Below are 20117 nucleotides of genomic sequence, written 5' to 3' on the forward strand. Positions count from 1 at the left end.
TGGATCAAGATTCTTGCACTTTGAGCAGGAATTTCTGGACAATGCTGAGTTCTTGGATCTAGTAGGAGTTATATAGTAGAGGAGCAGCAAGGGACTGAACCAAGAGTTGGAAAAGCTCAGCTGTAATATAGTATTATAATAAGTCTAAAGAACTATATAGGTCCTTGGGAAAAGTGGGGTTTACTGGAGAAAGAGTTCCCTTCCCTGAAGGGTGAGGAACAGGGCTCAAATCTACACTATTATTCTGCATTTGGAGAAATGGAGAACAGATAGAATAGCACAGGAGATAGAAGGATAGTAGTCTGGACAGGCTAGGAGACTTAGGGGTGAATCCTTTGTACATTGTGTTTTGAGGAATTAAATAAAGCTTATTCTGTATTGAATAAATTGCTAATATTTTATGGGAGCTGAGAACCTTTTCCACTTTGTTATGAAGACTTAGACAAACCAGACAACAGTGTTTCTGGAGGAAGCCATGTGAGTAAAGCTAGATAAAAAGAGAGCTGGGAGGTGGACTCAAATTGAATTTGTATAATCTTTCTAAACCCAGAGTTTGATATCAAAGTGATGATTTATATCTATTTTAGGCCTTCATAAATACCAATAGTCTTTTGGAGTAAAAAGCTTTTTGTCCAAAAATATTAATAACTTTGGAAAATGTGAATACTAAAATTGATACATTTTTGAAAAATGAAAATGATTGAAAAGTAGTTTCTCAAGTCCAATAATGTCTGTGTAGATATAGTTATACATCTTCTTCCCCTGTTCTCCCAAATAAAGTTTCATAAACTTTAAAGGAGAAAGTCAAACACCTCCACCTGCAGAAATGTACAAAAAAGAATCCATAGCCTTTTCTTACAGGTTTTTGGAAAAAGTTAGGCAACTCAATGAATGCAGCATGCTGGGCTTGGAATAAGAAGGACCTGCGTTCAAATGCTGTGTTGGAGACTTAACAGCTATATGAAACTGAAGTAAAGCTTCCTTTTTGAAGGTTCACACCTTTTTCATAGACACCCTTGTTTAAAAAAAATTAGAACTATTAGTTGACCTTTTTTATTTGACCCTTATATATCTCTACATATTCATCTTGTTCATATAAGCAAAAACATTATTATATATCATCTAGAGATTTTGGTTTGTTTTTTGTATAGGAGCTATGATTTTTCCTATGTAATAGGAACTAAAAAGCTGATCCCAAACATCTGAAGCTAAAAGGGCTTCATCAGAAGGGAATTCAATTAGTTATGTTCTTAAGTAAAACCCCAATTTTTCATATTATTTAATTCAACTTTAGACTTTATAATCCTAAGCAACTTATATTTTAGTGCCCTATTACATAGGAAAAATCATAGCTCCTATACAAAAAACAATAAATAACTAGAGTAGAATAAAATACTAGAATAAAATATTTGGTTAACCACTACTTTATTTGCAGCAGTAAAGTATACAAGTATCATGAATTTTGGCATTTTAGAGGGGTTTTAACTTATATTTTTCAGTTCTGCCCCCTCTTTCTCTACCTCACCCTAAGCCTGGTGATATAGGTCCAAGCAACTCTTAACTAAGCTACAGAAATTATGGTTAGGCATTTTCCTACATCTTCCTCTTAGAGTCAGTTGAAATATTTAATTTTTACCAAAAAATCCCCAAATGCTTATAAAAAACTGAATAAGTATCTCTAGTAGGGATATCCTATATTATCCGTAAGCCTTACATGTTTCTTTACCATCTCCAAAACACTTCTTTTGGCCCAAAAGCTAATACTGTACACTTCTGAATTTTAAATGGAAGATAGTTTACATACGTCATGGAGCCTTATTAAACCTGTTTGGAAGAACTATTGAGCATTTTCAAACATTTTTCTTTAGTTAGTTACTTAAAGATGACTGTTTTCTCTGAGATTCAAACAGCTGGGCTCCAGAAATTTTAGTGAGGATTGTTTTTTAAGAACTTTGTAGCCAAGTGTTAATGTAACTAACTAGTAGAATTCTGGTGTATCCTACAAAATGCAAAAGTGAGAAAATCTGCTTTCTGTGCTTGAAAAGAATTGAAAAGGAGCTCACATTTTAAGTGGATAGTTCCTCAATAGCGTAGTCTAAATAATTAATTTTATCTCTAAAACTATTTAGCACAATTACCAATCATAACTGCCAAAAAGCAAGATGATGAATGGCAAGATTTTGTCTGATGCTCTAGGCACGTGGTGCTAAATGCTGGGGATGCAATAGAAAGTAAAAAAACAAACAAAACAAACAAACAAAAAACTTGGCTCCTGACCTGAAGGAGTTCAAATTTTAATGGGAGAGACAACATGCAAACTATCCTATACATATAAGACATATACAAGTTAAATTGGAGATAATCAGAAAGAAGATACTAGCATTAAGAATATCAGGAAAAGCCTCTTTAATATGGTGGAATTTTAGCTTAGTCTTGAAGGAAGCAAAGTAAGCTAGAAGGAAGAAACTAGGAGAAGAATTCTAGGTGACATCTGGGTGGCTCAGTGTATTGAGAGCCAGGCCAAGAGATGGGAGGTCCTGGGTTCTAATTTGGCCTCAGACACTTCCCAGATGTATAGCCCTGGGCAAGTCACTTAACCCCCATTGCCTAGTCCTTGCCACTCTTCCTGTAAGGGTTTTTAGAAAAGAAGAAGAATCCTAGCATGGGGAAGCAGGGAAAAGGAAGAATCCAGGGATGGAATATCTTATATGAGAAATAATAAAATAGTGTTGTCAGATCATAAAATATGTGATTTGGAATCAAGCATAAGAAAACTGGAAAGGTAGGAAAGGGTCCAGGTTGTGAAGGGCTTTAAAAGCAGAGGATTTTATCATTAGTTTAAGGGGTAATAGGGAACCACAGCAGTTTATTGAGGGGAAACAAGGGACATGATCAGACCTGAATTTTGGAAAGATCACTTTTATAGCTTATGATGGACTGGCCTACAAAGTGACTTGAGGAAAGAAAGAACAAGTAGAAGTAGAAGTCCCTAGATGATGTGATGAGGGCCTATACCAGAGTGGTAGCAGTGTGAGTAGACAGAAGGACACAAATGAAAGATGCTATGAATAGTCAGGAAGACACTTCGAAACATACTGAATAGATGGGTTGAATTTTTAGTTAACAAGGTTGAAAGCTTGGGCAATTAGGAGAATGTTGATGTCTTCAATTGTAAGAGAAAGGTTTGGAACAAGGGAGGGTTGACATTTTTTAAAAACTAATTTGCTCGTTTGTTACATTAAAATTCCAGCTATTTCCAACCCTCTCTCCATTCTTCATACTAGAAAAATCACCATTGAACAAAAATATGTATGTAAATAAAACTTTGCTTTGCTATGTTTCTTTTATATCGGTTCTTTTTTGGAGGTAATTCTTTAAATAGCATTTCTATTGCTGTATATGATATTCTCTTTATTCTACTCATTTCACTTTTGTGTAGGTATTTCCATATTTTTTTTAATTAACCTGATCATTGTTTCTTATACAGTAGTATTCCATCATAATCATATGCCACAACATGTTTGACCATTCCCCAACTGATGGGCATCCCCTTAATTTCCAGTTCTTTGCCACCACAGAGAACTGCTCTGAATATTTTAGAACATATACGTTCTTTTCCTTTTTCCTTGATCAACTTAAAATGAAAGATAGAGTTCTGTTTTAGAGATGGTTGAGTTTGGGATGTCTGTTGGACATTCAACTCAAGATGTCTAATAGACATTTGGTGAAGTGAGACTAGAGATCAAGAGAGAGGTTGGGACTGGATAAATACATCTCAAAATCATCTGCATGAAGATGGCAATTGAATCTCTGAGAGCTGATGAGATTACCAGGAAAATCTGTGTGAAGAAAGAAGAGAAGAGGGCTCAAGATAGGCCTTTTACAGGATGAAGAGTGAGCAAAGGAAGCTGAGAATGAATGGTCAGACCAGTAGGAGGAGAATAAGGAGAGTTTATGATGTCATGAAAATTTGCATTGAAAAACTCAGTGGGAAGAGAGGGCAGTCAATAGTACCAAGGCTGCAGAGATGTCAAGAAGGATGAGAATGGGGGCAGCGGAGTAGCTCAGTGGATTGAGAGCAGGCCTAGAGATGGGAGGTCCTAGGTTCAAATCTGGCCTCAGACACTTCTAGGCAAGTCACTCAACTCCCATTGCCTAGTCCTGACCACTCTCCTGCCTTGGAACTAATATTGAATATTGATTCTTTTTTTTTTTTATTTTAAACATTATTTTATTTGGTCATTTCCAAACATTATTCACTGGAAACAAAGATCATTTTTTTACTCCCCGCCTCCCCTCCCACCACCTTTCCCTCTCCCTTAGCCGACACACGATTCCACTGGTTATCACATGTGTTCTTGACTCAAACCCATTTCCCTGTTGTTGGTATTTGCATTAGAGTGTTCATTTAGAGTCTCTCCTCAGTCATATCCCCTCAACCCCTGTAGTCAAGCAGTTGCTTTTCATCGGTGTTTTTACTCCCTCAGGTTATCCTCTGCTTGTGGATAGTATTTTTTAGATCCCTGCAGATTGTTCAGGGACATTGCATTGCCACTAATGGAGAAGTCCATCACCTTCGATTGTACCACAATGTATCAGTCTCTGTGTACAATGTTTTCCTGGTTCTGCTCTTTTCGCTCTGCATCACTTCTTGGAGGTTGTTCCAGTCTCCATGGAATTCTTCTACTTTATTATTCCTTTTAGCACAATAGTATTCCATCACCAACATATACCAAGCCATTCCCCAATTGAAGGGCATCCCCATGTTTTCCAATTTTTGGCCACCACAAAGAGGGCAGCTATGAATATTTTCCTTATTATCTCTTTGGGGTACAAACCCATCAGTGCTATGGCTGGATCAAAGATCAGACAGTCTTATATCACCCTTTGGGCATAGTTCCAAATTGCCCTCCAGAATGGCTGGATCAATTCACAACTCCACCAGCAATGAATTAGTGTCCCCACTTTGCCACATCCCCTCCAGCATTCATTACTTTCCATAGCTGTCATGTTAGTCAATCTGCTAGGTGTGAGGTGATACCTCAGAGTTGTTTTGATTTGCATCTCTCTGATTATAAGAGATGTAGAGAACTTTTTCATGTGCTTATTAATAGTTTTGATTTCTTGGCTGGGAACTGCCTGTTCTTGTCCCTTGCCCATTTATCAATTGGAGAATGGCTTGATTTTTTGTACAATTGATTTAGTTCTTTGTCAATTTGAGTAACTAAACCTTTATCAGAGGTTTTTATGAAGATTGTTTCCCAATTTGTTGCTACCCTTCTGATTTCGGTTACATTGGTTTTGTTTGTACAAAAACTTTTTAATTTGATGTATTCCAGATTATTTATTTTGCATTTTGTAACTCTAAGTCTTGCTTGGTTTTGAAGTCTTTCCCTTCTCAAAGGTCTGACATGTATACTATTCTGTGTTTGCCTAATTTTCTTATAGTTTCCTTCTTTATGTTCAAGTCATTCACCCATTTTGAATTTATCTTGGTGTAGGGTGTGAGGTGTTGATCTTTCCCACACTGTCCTCCAATTTTCCCAGCAGTTTTTATGAAATAGTGGATTTTTGTCCCAAAAGCTGGGATCTTTGGGTTTGTCATATACTGTCTTGCTGAGGTCACTTGCCCCCAGTCTATTCCACTGATCCTCCTTTCTGTCTCTTAGCCAGTACCAGATTGTTTTGGTGATCGCTGCTTTATAATATAGTCTGAGATCTGGGACTGCAAGGCCCCCTTCCTTTGTATTTTTTTTTCATTATTTCCCTGGATATCCTTGATCTTTTGTTCTTCCAAATGAACTTAGTTATGGTTTTTTCTAAATCAGTAAAAAAATTTTTTGGAAGTTCCATGGGTATGGCACTAAATAGATAGATGAGTTTGGGTAGGATGGTCATTTTTATTATATTGGCTCATCCTACCCATTAGCAATTAATGTTCTTCCAATTGTTCAAGTCTAGTTTTAGTTGTGTGGAAAGTGTTTTGTAGTTGTGTTCATATAGTTCCTGTGTTTGTCTCGGGAGATAGATTCCTAAGTATTTTATTTTGTCTAAGGTAATTTTGAATGGGATTCCTCTTTCTAGTTCTTGCTGCTGAGCTGTGTTGGAATTATATAGAAATGCTAATGACTTATGTGGGTTTATTTTGTATCCTGCAACTTTGCTAAAGTTGTTGATTATTTCGATTAGCTTTTTGGTTGAATCTCTAGGATTCTTTAAGGAGACCATCATGTCATCTGCAATGAGCGATAATTTGGTCTCCTCCTTGCCTATTTTAATGCCTTCAATTTCTTTTTCTTTTCTAATTGCTACTGCTAGTGTTTCTAATACAATGTCAAATAATAGAGGTGATAATGGGCATCCTTGTTTCACTCCTTATCTTAATGGGAATGGATTTAGTTTATCCCCATTGCAGATGATATTAGTTGATGGTTTTAGATATATACTGTTTATTATTTTTAGGAATGACCCTTCTATTCCTATGCTTTCTAGTGTTTTTAGTAGGAATGTTGTAGGGTGTTGTATTTTATCAAAGGTTTTTTCTGCATCTATTGAGATAATCGTGTGGTTCTTGTTGGTTTGCTTGTTGATGTGGTCAATTATGTGGATGGTTTTTCTAATATTGAACCAGCCCTGCATCCCTGGTATAAATCCTACTTGATCGTGGTGGATGACCCTTCTGATCACTTGCTGGAGTCTTTTTGCTAGTATCCTATTTAAGATTTTTGCATCTATATTCATTAGGGAGATTGGTCTATAATTTTCTTTCTCTGTTTTTGGCCTGCCTGGCTTTGGAATTAGTATCATGTTTGTGTCATAAAAGGAGTTTGGTAGAACTCTCTCTTTGCTTATTATGTCAAATAGTTTGTATAGTATTGGAGTTAGCTGTTCTTTGAATGTTTGATAGAATTCACTGGTGAATCCGTCAGGCCCTGGGGATTTTTTCTTAGGAAGTTCTTTGATGGCCTGTTGGATTTCTTTTTCTGATATGGGATTATTTAAGAAATCTATTTCTTCTTCTGTTAGTCTAGGCAATTTATATTTTTGTAAATATTCATCCATATCACCTAGGTTGGTATATTTATTGCCATATAGTTGGACAAAGTAGTTTTTAATGATTGCTTTAATTTCCTCTTCATTGGAGGTGAGATCCCCCTTTTCATCCTTGATGCTGTTAATTTGCCTTTCTTCTTTCCTTTTTTAAATTAGATTGACCAGTACTTTGTCTATTTTGTCTCTTTTTTCAAAGTACCAGCTTCTAGTCTTGTTTATTAGCTCAATAGTTCTGTCACTTTCGATTTTATTAATTTCTCCCTTAATTTTTAGGATCTCTAGTTTGGTTTTCTTCTGGGGGTTTTTAATTTGTTCGTTCTCAAGTTTTTTTATTTGCATTTCCAATTCCTTGATCTCTGTCCTCCCTAATTTGTTAATATATGCACTCAGGGATATGAATTGTCCTCTAAGTACTGCTTTGGCTGCATCCCATAAGGTTTGAAAGGATGTTTCGCCGTTGTCATTTTCCTCAACGAAATTATTGTTTCTATGATTTCTTCTCTAACTAACTGATTTTGGAGTATCATATTATTTAATTTCCAATTAATTTTTGATTTGGCTCTCCATGTACCCTTACCGATCAATATTTTAATTGCCTTGTGATCTGAAAAGGCTGCATTTATTATTTCTGCTTTTCTGCATTTGAGTGCCATGTTTCTGTGACCTAGTGTATGATCTATTTTTGTGAATGTGCCATGTGGTGCTGAAAAGAAGGTGTATTCCTTTTTGTCCCTATTTATTTTTCTCCATATGTCTATCAACTCTAATTTTTCTAAGATTTCATTCACCTCTTTTACCTCTTTCTTGTTTAATTTTTGGTTTGATTTATCTAAATTTGATAGTGGTTGGTTCAAGTCTCCCACTAATGTTTTTACTGTCTATTTCCTCCTTCAATTCTCCTAGTTTCTCTATTAAAAATTTGGATGCTATACCATTTGGTGCATACATGTTGATTAGTGATATTTCCTCATTGTCTATACTCCCTTTTAACAGAATATATTTACCTTCCCTATCCCTTTTGATCAGGTCTATTTTTGCTTTGGCTTTGTCAGATATCATGATTGCAACTCCTGCCTTCTTTCTATCAGTTGAGGCCCAAAAGGTCTTACTCCAACCTTTAATTCTAACCTTGTGAGTGTCAACCCGCCTCATATGTGTTTCTTGAAGACAACAAATGGTAGGGTTTTGGGTTCTAATCCAATCTGCTATTTGTCTACGTTTTATGGGTGAGTTCATCCCATTCATGTTCAAAGTTATGGTTGTCATTTGTGGATTCGCTGGCATTTTGATATCTTCCCCTAGTTCTGACCTTTCTTCTTTAGCTATCTCCTTTTGAACCAGTGATTTACTTTAGGTCAGTCCCCCTAGTCCCCTCCCTTGAGATGCTTCCCTTTCTAGCCCCTCCCTTTTTATGGTCCCTTCCCCTCCCCCCTCTCTTTCCCTCCCTTTTTATACTCCCCTCCCCCTCATTAATTTTCCTTTCTTTCTTCCCCTATTGGATAAGATAGAATTCAGGATCCCACTGGATCTAGATGTTCTTCCCTCTCAGATTTGATTTCACTGAGAGTAAGGTTTAAGTAATTCCACTTCACACTTTCTTCCTCTCCTTCTCACATGAGAATTCTTCCCCTCGCCTTCCCATGTGTATCTTTATATGGGAAAGATTATTCTATTAAGTCCCCCCCTATTTCTTGAAGTAAATCTTAGTGTTATCGACGGTTCCCCCCCTCCCTTTTCCCATCTCTTTTTCCCATTTTTCTTTCCAGGTTTCCATCTTTTAGGTAAGTTCCAGTTTGAGATCTTCCAGAGCTTGTTGATAGTTTCCATTTTGGGAGGCATGTTCTGATTTTTTTTGGATTTCATCCTCATTCTCTTCTTTTCCTTGGGTACTTCCACCATAAAAGTTTTCAATAGTCACCTTTTTCCCTTTCTTCCTGAAGGCTTGATTTTGGGCCATGTGAGCCATCCCTTTGGTGGTTTTATTCCCCTTTCCTTTTTGGTCTGGGTTCTGGGTGATATGGGTGGGTTTTCTGTGAATTTAGGTTGCCTCAGACTAGTTCTTCCCAGCCTCCAAGGTTTCTTAGAGCACTGGGCTCCTGATCACAGCCAAACTGTCCAGGTGTTCAGCTCTGCCCAGATAATCAGTGCGTGGTCCACCCCTGGTGTTTAGCTCCGCCCAGATGCTCAGCGCAACTGCCCCGAGTACGGCTCCCTGGGCCCCCTGTGATCAGTGCAGGATTCTCCCGTGAAACCGCCCTGAGATGTTTTTTCCTGGCAGTCCCCAGATCCCAAGGACCCTGGAGTACCCCCCAGACAGAGACATTCCCCATTCACTCGCTGTCCCAGTGAGCGCTCCAGTAGCTCGGTCTGGTTTGGTGGGGGAGGTGGGGGGGATAGGGCGGCTCAGTTCACGTTTCTGTGCAAGCTTTACCTCCTTCTTATTATAGTGTGGAAGTGTTCAAACCCCACGTACCTTTGCCTCTGTGGGGTACTGGGGAGTCCTTCTGTTCCTCCAAAGGTGATTTTTATGCTCCTTTGATGTAGTCTATTTTGTTCGGTGGCGGGGAGAGGAAGTGTGTGGCATCTGGATTGGAGGCATGATTACCCAGAAGTTCCTTGAATATTGATTCTAAGATGGAAAGTGAGGGGTTAAAAAAAAAAGATAAGGATTCAGAAAATGCCATTAGATATATGGCAATTAAGCAATCAATAGAGCATTCAAGATGGTGGAGTATAGGGAAGTAGTACAACCTGGTTCACCATTCCCCACAACCAATCCAACAAAAACCCAAGAAAAGTGTCTTATATAAAAATGAGAATTTCTAGGATAAGACCACAAATCTGTTCCAAAAACAAGTGACCAGGCCAAGAATTAAGGAATAAGAGTTGAGTTAGGAGTATGGATCCAAATGGGGGAGCAGAATGAGGACACTGTAGTATCTCTAACTCACAAGCCAGTATTATCTCAGTTCTTCTGAACTTGAAAGAGGAGAGCAGACATCCCCAGAGCAGAAACTTCAGCGCTAACCGTCTGACCCAGAGAGGGAAGTGCAGACTCAATCCCTAAGTGCAAAATGGGAGAAGTGATATTGCTTTGAGTATGAAGGAGGGATCCAAGAATCATCATGGAGCCCAGAATAGGGGCTGCCATCATCTTTATCCATTTTTTGCTTGCATTTATACTTGCTAATGTGGTTGGAATGTATCTGGCTCAGAACTATGAAATTTCCACCTTGGCCATAAAACTTGAAGATATTAAAAAAGATGTGGATACCAAAAAGATACTACTTCTCTTTTAACAAATTTCTACAATATTATCTGTTTTGCTCCTCATTCTGAGAAGATTCTCATTCCTGTTTGGACTGCCATTGGACTAAAATATACCCATGATACTGAAACTACCTTTTATTACTCTAACCTGAATATCTGCTGATTCAAGTCTCAGAATCACAGTGTTTGACCATGAAATGCTAGTTTTGGTTAGTGGTCTCTCTTTTTAGCTTTTTAATTGTGAACTTTTAGGGTCCAGATTCATCTTAGGGCCTGTCTTATGACCTCTATCTGGGCCAAAGGGCCTGGAGATCACAGAGTTAGCCCCTACTAAAGAAGAGGGATAAACAGGCATTACTTTCTCTCTGAACCTGTAAAACCTTCCAGCTAACTGATGGTTGCTGGGACTAATAACTGTCTACTACCTCAGGGAAAGTTTCTAACTGTGAAGTCTAGACCTCGTATAGTTTCTAGAAAGCCTCTGAGGGCAATGGTCACATTACATAGAGCCCGCTAAAAGTCTGCAACTACCTTTGTGATTTTTGAAGAGCAAAACATGAATTACCAGGATAAAGAGAAACCAGATAAGAAAGGCTAGGACCATACTAAAGAAGCAGAAGTTGATGATGGAGTTCATTTGAGCAATATGACTCATATTGCTATCCTAATATGACTCTTTTTAACAAAGACAATAAACTATCAGTAGTAAATAATAACTGCCAATTTACCTAACATTCTAATGTTTGCAAAGTATCCTATATAAATTATCTCTTTTGAACCAGCAGCACAGCAGTCCTTGAAGTGGGTACTATAAATACTGTTACACCCATTTTACAAATGAAGCTCAGATAGGTTAAGCCCCTTTGGTCCCAGAGCTAAGAGTCAGATATAAGATCTGAAGCCAAGCATTCTTGACTTCACATCTAGATTACCTTTTTAACTAAAAATTTACATCCTTATGTCATGCTATATTTCTGCAATTGCCACTACACTACATTGCAAATTAAAATTTTTATTAAAATTGGAAGCATACAACAAATCTAAGCTACCTTAAAAAATTTAAAACTTTGCAGTGATATATTCAATTTTTATATCATCTTCATTTTAGAATTTTCTCTTTCCCCTCTCATATCCAAGGACAATGCTTTGTAAGAAAAAAAGAAAGTAGTTCAGCAAAAATTAACCAACCTATTAATTGATTCTAACAGTCTATATAGTATTCTATTCTCATAGTTTGCCACCTCTTCAGGGAAAGGAATCTATATTCTCATCTTTTATTTGGGGAAAAATGTGGTCATTATAATTACATTCATTTTTTTGTATACTGTTTTCCTATTTTTCTTACTTTACCAACTTCAGCAATTTATATATCTATCAATCAAGCTACTTTAAAAAGTAAGTGGAAATGCTGGCTTTGAACCAATGATACTGAATAGTTTGCTGAGCAGTAGTTTTCTCAGAATATGATGCAAAAGGAAATGTCTCCCAAGTAATCTTTACATCTGTGAAGAAGTCTTAGAAAATATGGTAATATGGTTTTCCCAAGTTTGGTTTTCAATTTTGAGCCTATGTACTAATAAAAACAATATTCGTTCTTTTTGTTTTTTTGCGATCTTAAATAAAATGATGAATAGAGAATTCTCATGTTTGTTTAAGTAAAGGAAACTTGAGTCTATATAAGTTAGTGGAAAATTGTCTAGACATGGTCACTTAGATTTGACTTTTGGCTTAAATACTTAATAGCCTTGTGACCTCTTTGAACCTTTTTCCACACATAGAATAGGGATTAAAAAAAAAACAAAAACAGCCCCACCACAAGACTGTTGTAAGAAAAGCACTGGGTGTTAAATGTTTATTAGCCATATGTACTAGAGATAGTGTTCCTGAATTATTATCAAATTAACAAATGATCTTAGGTACTTTTATTTTGGTAACTTTTCCTCCTTGCTAGCTGTAGTTCGTGTCTGTGTGTGCTTTAGATTCTTTTTTGTTGTTGTTCAGTTTTATAGTATCCAAAGAACATGTGCATGGGGTGCTCACTGGACATAAGGATAATGAATGGATGAAACTCAGGATGTTAGAAAAAGTGAGATAGCCCTCTCAATGTGAGTGGTAACAGATAGAAAGGCTCAGAAGTTGTAAAAGTTCAGCAGTCAGGTCAGGTGACTGTGGGGTAGGGCAGCAGGAGAGATCTATAGGCAAAACCTGGAAGGCCTGGGAGCCCATTGCAGGACAGATGTCATATAAGGCTTAGTGGTCCTTCATCTCAAATGATGGAATAGAGTTGGTGACATCTAAGCCCTATGAACAGAGAGCCTATGCAAGATGCTTCAGGGTAGGAGGAAGGAAAGGAGTGCCAATATTTGAAGTCTCTTTTTAACAGACTTTTTTTTTAACAGAAAGTCTTTGGCTTTCCAGTGGTTAAAGAAGAGCAGTGCATTTGGTATCTTAGTCCAGCCCTCTCATCCTTTGCCATTCTTGTTCCTGTTTTCCTATAAATTATCCATACAAGGAATATACCTGAAACGTAGGCACTGCCTTCTAGGTTTTAAAAAATATTTTGTAAAAATATTGGGCACAAATATGGCACCGGAGTAGGCTGTTAATCCCATACTGTTTCACCTTTTTCTTTATATTCCCAGGACTTAGCATAGTAAGGGCATATAGTAGATGCTTACCAAATGCTTGTTGGCTGTAGGGCTAACTCGGTTTCTACATTATTTCCTGCATTTTTAATCACCTAACTCTGGCACTGTTTTAAGGGATGGGGATACAAAGAAAGAACAAAGAAACAAAAAGCCAAGGCTCCACATGCAAACAACTTTGTACAAACAAGGGATGGACAGGTTAAGTTGGAGATAATCACATTTTTGCAGTAGGTCATACTTGGTAGTACCCAGCAGCCCATTCTACTTCTTGGTCATCCACAGCTTTGAGAAAGGGAACAACCTATTCCCAAAGATTCCTGAAAATACTGAGGCTAAAAAGGGGTTCAGTTTGGATGTCGGGAGCAGCTTGGTCTTGTTTCCCACAAAGTACAGAAATGAGCTAAAAAGCATTAAGTTCAGATATAGGCATTCACAGGAGCTGTCCGGCACGGATTAAATTATAGACAATAGCGTGGAGAGTGTTACTGATGTTTTTGCAAAGAAGGAAAGCTTGGTGGGTCCTTCAGGCTCCCCCCACTGGCTTAGTAGGGGGTGACAGAAGACTAGGCCTCGGCGTATTGTGCCTTGAAGGCTTGCGGATCCGTTCTGACTGGCCCCAAAGGTAGGAGGATGACCTAGGCTTCTCCACCTGCACAGGAGGCCTCGACTTCTCCAGGCTATTGGGCTGGGCTGTATTGGGCCCCACCGTCCTTGGCAACCAGGAGTTCAGACTAAAGGGTGGAGGGTGTCACGGAGGCTTCCGCTGAGCACCCTCTGGAGCAGGCCACAACTCTCTGGATGACAGCCCCGGCAGAAGCCGCGAGGCGTCCCGCACGCGAACCCAGGGCCGCCGCGCCTGCGAGGCGTCATTTCCGGTGAGCGGGCCCCGGGCTGTTGGGAGTTGGTGGGGGCAGCAGCCGCCGCGGTCGAGGCAGCAGCGAGGCCAAGCCTGCCCCGACAACAACGCCCGAGGCCCGGCCATGGCCTCGCCGCTCAAGGTGGAGCAGGACGTGCAGGGGAAGGTGGAGTCGTTTCGGGCCCGAATCGCACAGGAGGCCGAGGATCTCGTGTCCACCTTCTTCCCTCAGAAGCTGTCGGAGCTGGACAGCCGCGTCCAGGAGCTCCGCCTGCAGGACCTGTCCCGCATCCGGTCGGTGCCGGCCCCGGAGCCGCCCGTCGCCCAGGACACGCCGGACACCGCGGGCGACGGGCCCAACCGCGAGCCGCCGACGCCCGCCACCTTGCAGCCGGCGCCGCCCGGCAAGGGCGCCGGGCTGTCGGGCGGCGAGGGGCAGCTGCTGCGCAGCAACCAGCACCTGGTGGAGCTGATCGAGCGCGTCAAGCCGGAGATCGAGCTGCTGAGGGAGAAGTGCAACACAGTCCGCATGTGGGTGCAGCTGCTCATCCCCAAAGTGGAGGACGGCAACAACTTCGGCGTGTCCATCCAGGAGGACACCGTGGACCAGCTGTGGACGGTGGAGAGCACAGCCGCCTCATACCTACGTCGCTTCTCCACCTACTACAATACCCGCGCCAAGCTGGTGTCCAAGATAGTCAAGTACCCACAGGTGGAAGACTACCGGCGCACTGTGGCCGAGGTAGACGAGAATGAGTATCTTAGCGTTCGCCAGATCTTGCTGCATGTGCGGAACCAGTATGCCACCTTGCACGACGTGATCCTCAAGAACATCGAGAAGATCAAGACCCCGCGCAGCGCCAACACTGAGAACCTGTACTGAGGCCGCCGCCGGGCCGGACGGAAGTCGTTAGGAGGGTCGCCCGCCGGCGAGCCCCGGGACCGGGCATCGGGCGCCGCCCACCAGCCCTTCTGTCGGTGTCGAGTTCGACGCGGCTCCCCCTGAACCCTCTTTCGGTTTTGTGTTGTTCTTGTTTTCCTTTGGGGGGAGATTGGTGACGGACCATCTCGTGTGAGGGGGCAGGTTGGCCAAGGAGAAAAGAAAAGACTGCCTTTCCGAGGAAAGCAGCTTTGTAGGTGACTACTGTGGCATGGGTGACGCTGAACTTTTCCAAAGGTTGTTCATTAAAAACAGAAGTTTAAAAGAGAAGTTAATGAAACTTTTCCCTCGGTTCTGCAACGTGTTACTTTGTTAAGACCTCAGGAATTCTCCCATTCCACCATCATTTGTTTTTGCAGAGAAAGGAGTTTAAGGAGATCTATGTTTAGGTCATTGTATGCCATAAATTTAGCAGGTTGAAATAAAACTTGGTTTAATGTTTTATTTTGGCTTAAGTGTGCTTATCTGATTTTTATTTTCAGATGTCTGTTTTTTCCCCTCAAGTTGACTCATTGCTTTTGGTATTTTCCAACCCAAACACCATTGTGGGGGGGAAAAAAAAGAAGCATAGGCAGAATATAGCTTAAGCTTTGCTGCACAAATGCACATGCAGGTTTCCCATAGGTTGAAGAGGTGAACTTTCAGTGAATGGCTTTTCTGCCCTGCTCCCTGGGTTCTCCATTTTCCTATATTTCTAGTATAATGCATCTTCTGGATCTCAGCCTGTTTTATGAGACATTGTCAAATCATTCTAACTTATTATCAATTTTTTCCTCCCTCTACCTGATTTCTACCTTTATTTATCCTAGAAGACGTTTTTCATGTAACCTTATTTTTCCTCTTTAGCCAAGGAAAATGCCAGAATTGTCAGCTAATTAATTGCTTTATGAATTGAATTAATTTTATATTTGGTCGGTAACCTTGTTGCTTAGTTTTGTTGTTGAAAGCTGTAGACATAATGATAGTAACTAATTATTATAGCATTTTAAGGTTTAGGAAACACTCCTCTCCCCCAACCTTGTATGGCCCTGTGAGACAGGTATTTGAAGTATTATCCTTATTGTATAGATGTGAAAAGCTCAGAGTTGAAGTGATTTGCCTAAGGTCACATTAACAATTTCCAAATCAAAAACTGAATTAGGTGTTTATGATTCTAATCCTAGTTGCTCTTTCTGCCATGCTTCCTAGTCATAAAACTATAGATGAGGGTTAGTTATCAGGTATACTAAATCTTTTGTAAACAACAGGCATTCTTAAAAATGTATAACCAGTCTTTTCTCTACACTATTTCTGCCACAATTTTCATCTTAGATTCATCTACATTTGAGCTGTTCTTATTGAACTTAAACTGCCCTAGTGACAAAAGGTACTTTTCCTAAGAATACATGTATCCCATATCCCATTAAATGAGTGAACAATTATTAGAAAATAATTTTTGTAACATTTTGCTTATATCTTGCAGATTATTTCTGAGTTTTAGACGGGAAAGAGGCATGATGTATGCTCATTTTGATATATTGATTTGAAGATGAATATTCAGGTTCCTCCTTTATGTTAATATTTTGTATGTGAGAATAAGATGATTTCCATGAAAAATTGTCTTAATTTTTCTCCATTTGGTTTTTGAGCCATAATCCTATTGGATATGTCCTGTGTTCACATTATGTTTTTAAGTGAAATCTAGAATTGAGACTAACATAGCATACTTTATAGAAGAGCTCTGTTATTAAGCTATTTCTCTAAAAAGTACCTATGTTTGCCAAGGAAATGGCCATGGTAATAGGAAAGAAGAAAGATAGGCATCAAATTAAATTCTTCATTTTAAAATTTATTTTTAAAAACCCTTACTTTCCATCTTAGAAACAATTCTGTGAATTGGTTCCATGACAGAAGTGTGGTAAGGACTAGGCAATGGGGGTAAAGTGACTGGCTCAGAGTCACACCAGCTAGGAAGTGTTTGAGGCACAGATTTGATCCCAGACCCTCCCATCTCTAGGCCTGGCTCTCAATCCACTGAGCCACCTTGCTGCCCCACTTTTTAAATTTTTTTTTTTTTACAGAAGATAAGACTACTTATAAGCCTTCATGTAAGTGATCATTTCACAAGATTTGTGGGGAGATGAAACAAAAATATTTTTTTCTCATAAACGAGTACTTAGAGGAACATGTCTTTCTCCATTTTTAAAGTCCTTACACCAAGGGTAAGATTAACTGAACTTGTAGAAGTTCCTTAGAGTAGATGGGGATCACATCATAGGCTATTTTCTATTTTGAATAAGATTTCTTACCCTTAGAGTTTCTATTCTTCAATATATTTTAGTTGCTGTAGGTGAAAATTACCATGTACATTTATTCTACAGACCACTCTGAACTGCTGTAAAAACATTCTTTCTGAAAGCTAGAGAAGTTAAAGATTTAAAGCAGAGATGTTTTCTTTTACATATTTTTTTTCTTAGAGAAATATCTGAGAGTCTTTGAAGTAAGCTGCATTTCTGGTGGGCTGTTTTTCATTTTCCTAGGGTGGTAGTATATTCATTAAAATAGGTGTAACCAGCCTTTCAAAGTGTACCTAGTGTATTCTTGGCATGCTTTCTGTTTTTTCACTTTTTGTCTTATTCCTAAAAGGATTTTAAAAGAAATTGTTCACCATCTGTGAAGTTATTAAGACATAGAAATCTTTGTATTCCTTTCTCCCATATGTATTTCAAGGATAGCTGAATATTTAAAATGCACCCATTACCTGGGACTAGTCTTTATATTCATATGTCAACGAGGAATTGTGTATTTGAAACATGAAGTGTATTTAATAGCTTAGTTCATCTCTAGAGTGACTAAAATCTAATTTGAAAGGTATTTGAATATTAGGATGCAGGCTAATTGAAGCTCTCCACCTCACCTCTTTCTCTACTCCAAAATCCTAGAAAGTGATATCAACAGATAAAACAAGTTTGAACTTCTATAGTAGTAATAATGGGGAGTCCACGTCTTTCAGATCTGAACTTCAAAAAACATACCACCAAATGGAAGTTGCCTAATGGAAAGATGCTTAATCTGTTTACATTCCACATTCTCTCGCAGGAGGTTTTCTTCTTCCTTATTTCCCTTTTAAGGTATTATATCTGATTTAGGATAGTACCAGCACTACTTCAATTTATAAAGCTGACAAAGGAACTTAACTTGACATAGTTGTGAGATGGATCTGTAAGCAGTCTCAGAGTTTCACACTTAACCAACCATTAACAATTGCATTGTGGAAGTTTAAAGATTTATTATATTCTCTCTTGGTTGTTCTCTTTACTCTTGTTCTGTCAGACTTCATGGTAGAATTGAGTTACTTCAACTACAACATCCAGGTTAGACCTTTTGCTAAATGATGAAGTCCTTTCATTCATAATCTGCATTTTTCTACCTATTCTAACATTACCAAACTATATTGCATACTTATGTAAAGTGCTGTTTTCTAGCCAAAAAAAAAATGTTCTGGTGGTCGCTTTCTTGGAGGAAGAGTGGGGAACTCTTGTTAATAGGTTGGATGACTCTTTGTAGGATAAACCTATTTTTTGTCTTGCTGTCAGCACATATTCAGTATGTCATCTGTTATTAGTATTAGAGGTCTAGGTGTGGTTTTTGTACTTTTTTACTTCTTATAAGTAAATCTAAATGGGATCCTTTTCTCATTTTAGCAAAAATAGTTTTTAGAGAGAAAATTTTGGATCTAAATATTCCCATGGAAGTTTTAAAGTCCAAATATTTGTTATAATTAATAGGGAAACACAAATTGAACTTTATCAGAATCACTGAACTTGGCTGATTTTCGATGAAAAGATAGTTAAACTCTGGATAACTTTTTTAAAAAAGGGTCTCAGAAAAAAAGATAATGAAATATACCTGCTCTTAGCAGAGAGGTGGGGAATTGCAAAAGAATAGTGTTGCCTATGTTATCAAACACATAACACTATACTCACTGTTTTTACTTAACTGTTTTTCTTTGTTACTCAGGGAAGCTTCAGTTTGAAATGTAGGGATAATGCATGTCCAAAAATGACTGGGATATTAAAACAAAAAGCATCCATAAAAACTCATTTTTTTAAAAAAGTAAATTGACTTAGTTTCCCCTGCTGAGTGAAGTACTAATCTTAAATAATAAAATTGATGTTAAAGTTACATTTTAAAAATTCACGTTTTACTTTTAGGTTTTGGTAATTAGGGAGATTTTAAAACATCTCACTCATTTGTCTTTGGTTTGTAGTAGTCTATAACAGATTCCTTTACTTCCTTTCCTGTTCTTAATTCTTTCCAGGCTTGTCTTCCAACCTCAGCTGAAACTGCTTTTTTCAAAGTGACCTATGATTTTTTAATTGCCAGATGTAGTGACCTTTTCTTTACCATTATCCTGCTTGATCTCTCTGTAGCCTTTGACACTGTCAATCACCCTCATCTCCTTGATACTATGTTTTCTTGATACTTTGCTCTCTTAATTTTCCTCCCATCTGTCTTGATTATTCTTTCTTAGTCCCCTTTGCATACCCTCTAATTATGGATGTCCTCCAAGGCTCTACTGGGGGCCCTTTTTTGTTCTCCCTTTGTACTGTTTCTTTTGGTGATCTCATCAGCTCCCATGGATTCAGTTATCATTTCTATTCTATTGATTATCAGATCTACTTATTCAGCCCTGACCTCTTGGCTGATCTTCATTCTCACCTTTCTAATAGCCAATTGGACATTTTGAACTAGATGTCACCTATACATCTGAACTAATTTTCTTTTCCCCCAAAGCCCTTCCCTCTTTCCCTGCTTTCCTGTTACCTCTCAAGGGTACCACCACCTCCAGGCACAGGCTTCTAACTTAAGTCTAGTCTTCAACCCTTTACTCTTACCACCCATGGCCAATCAGTGCGTGCACTGGGTATCTCTTCATAGATAACATCTCTCATGTATTCCTCTGACACCACCACTAACACCACCCTGGTACAGGAGTTCAATGTCTCATACCTAGCTTTTTGCAGTATCCTCTGCTTGGTCTTCCTGTCTCAAGTCTCATATTTCATTCCATTCTCCATTCAGCTGCCAGATGGATTTTTGGAAAGTGTAGGTGGCTTCCTATCACCTCTAGGATAAAATATAAAATTCTCTGGCATTCAAAGCCCTTGCTAATCTGGATCTCTCCTACCTGCCCAGTCTTCTTCCATGTGATTTCTCCTCATGTGGTCTGCAATCTAGTGATACCGATGTCTGTGCTTGTCTCCCATAAGATATTTATCTCCCAAAACCTGGCATTTTAACTGTCTGTCCTCAATGGCTAGAATGCTCATCTCTGTCTCCCACCCTCTCTGGTTTCCTTCAAGTCCTA

At 38.9% G+C, this 20117-nt stretch overlaps 2 protein-coding genes across 3 annotated transcripts in view; both read left to right on the top strand.

Annotated features, from left to right (window-relative positions):
- The window catches only part of ATF6 (activating transcription factor 6), a 229296-nt gene that overhangs the window by 121369 nt on the left and 87810 nt on the right, over positions 1 to 20117 (top strand). The gene's annotated exons all lie outside the window — the stretch shown is intronic.
- LOC100012061 (proteasome activator complex subunit 3-like) lies at positions 7817 to 15211 on the top strand. The gene has a single exon (XM_056815448.1). It carries the CDS (start codon positions 13952 to 13954, stop codon positions 14708 to 14710), a length of 759 nt encoding a protein of 252 aa, XP_056671426.1. The 5' UTR covers positions 7817 to 13951; the 3' UTR covers positions 14711 to 15211.

This window comes from Monodelphis domestica, chromosome 2 (genome assembly GCF_027887165.1).
Source record: "Monodelphis domestica isolate mMonDom1 chromosome 2, mMonDom1.pri, whole genome shotgun sequence".
Lineage (NCBI taxonomy): Eukaryota > Metazoa > Chordata > Mammalia > Didelphimorphia > Didelphidae > Monodelphis > Monodelphis domestica.

Excerpts from the sequence above, each read along its gene's own strand:
- LOC100012061 (XM_056815448.1), top strand. The coding sequence starts at position 13,952 with ATGGCCTCGCCGCTCAAGGTGGAGCAGGACGTGCAGGGGAAGGTGGAG.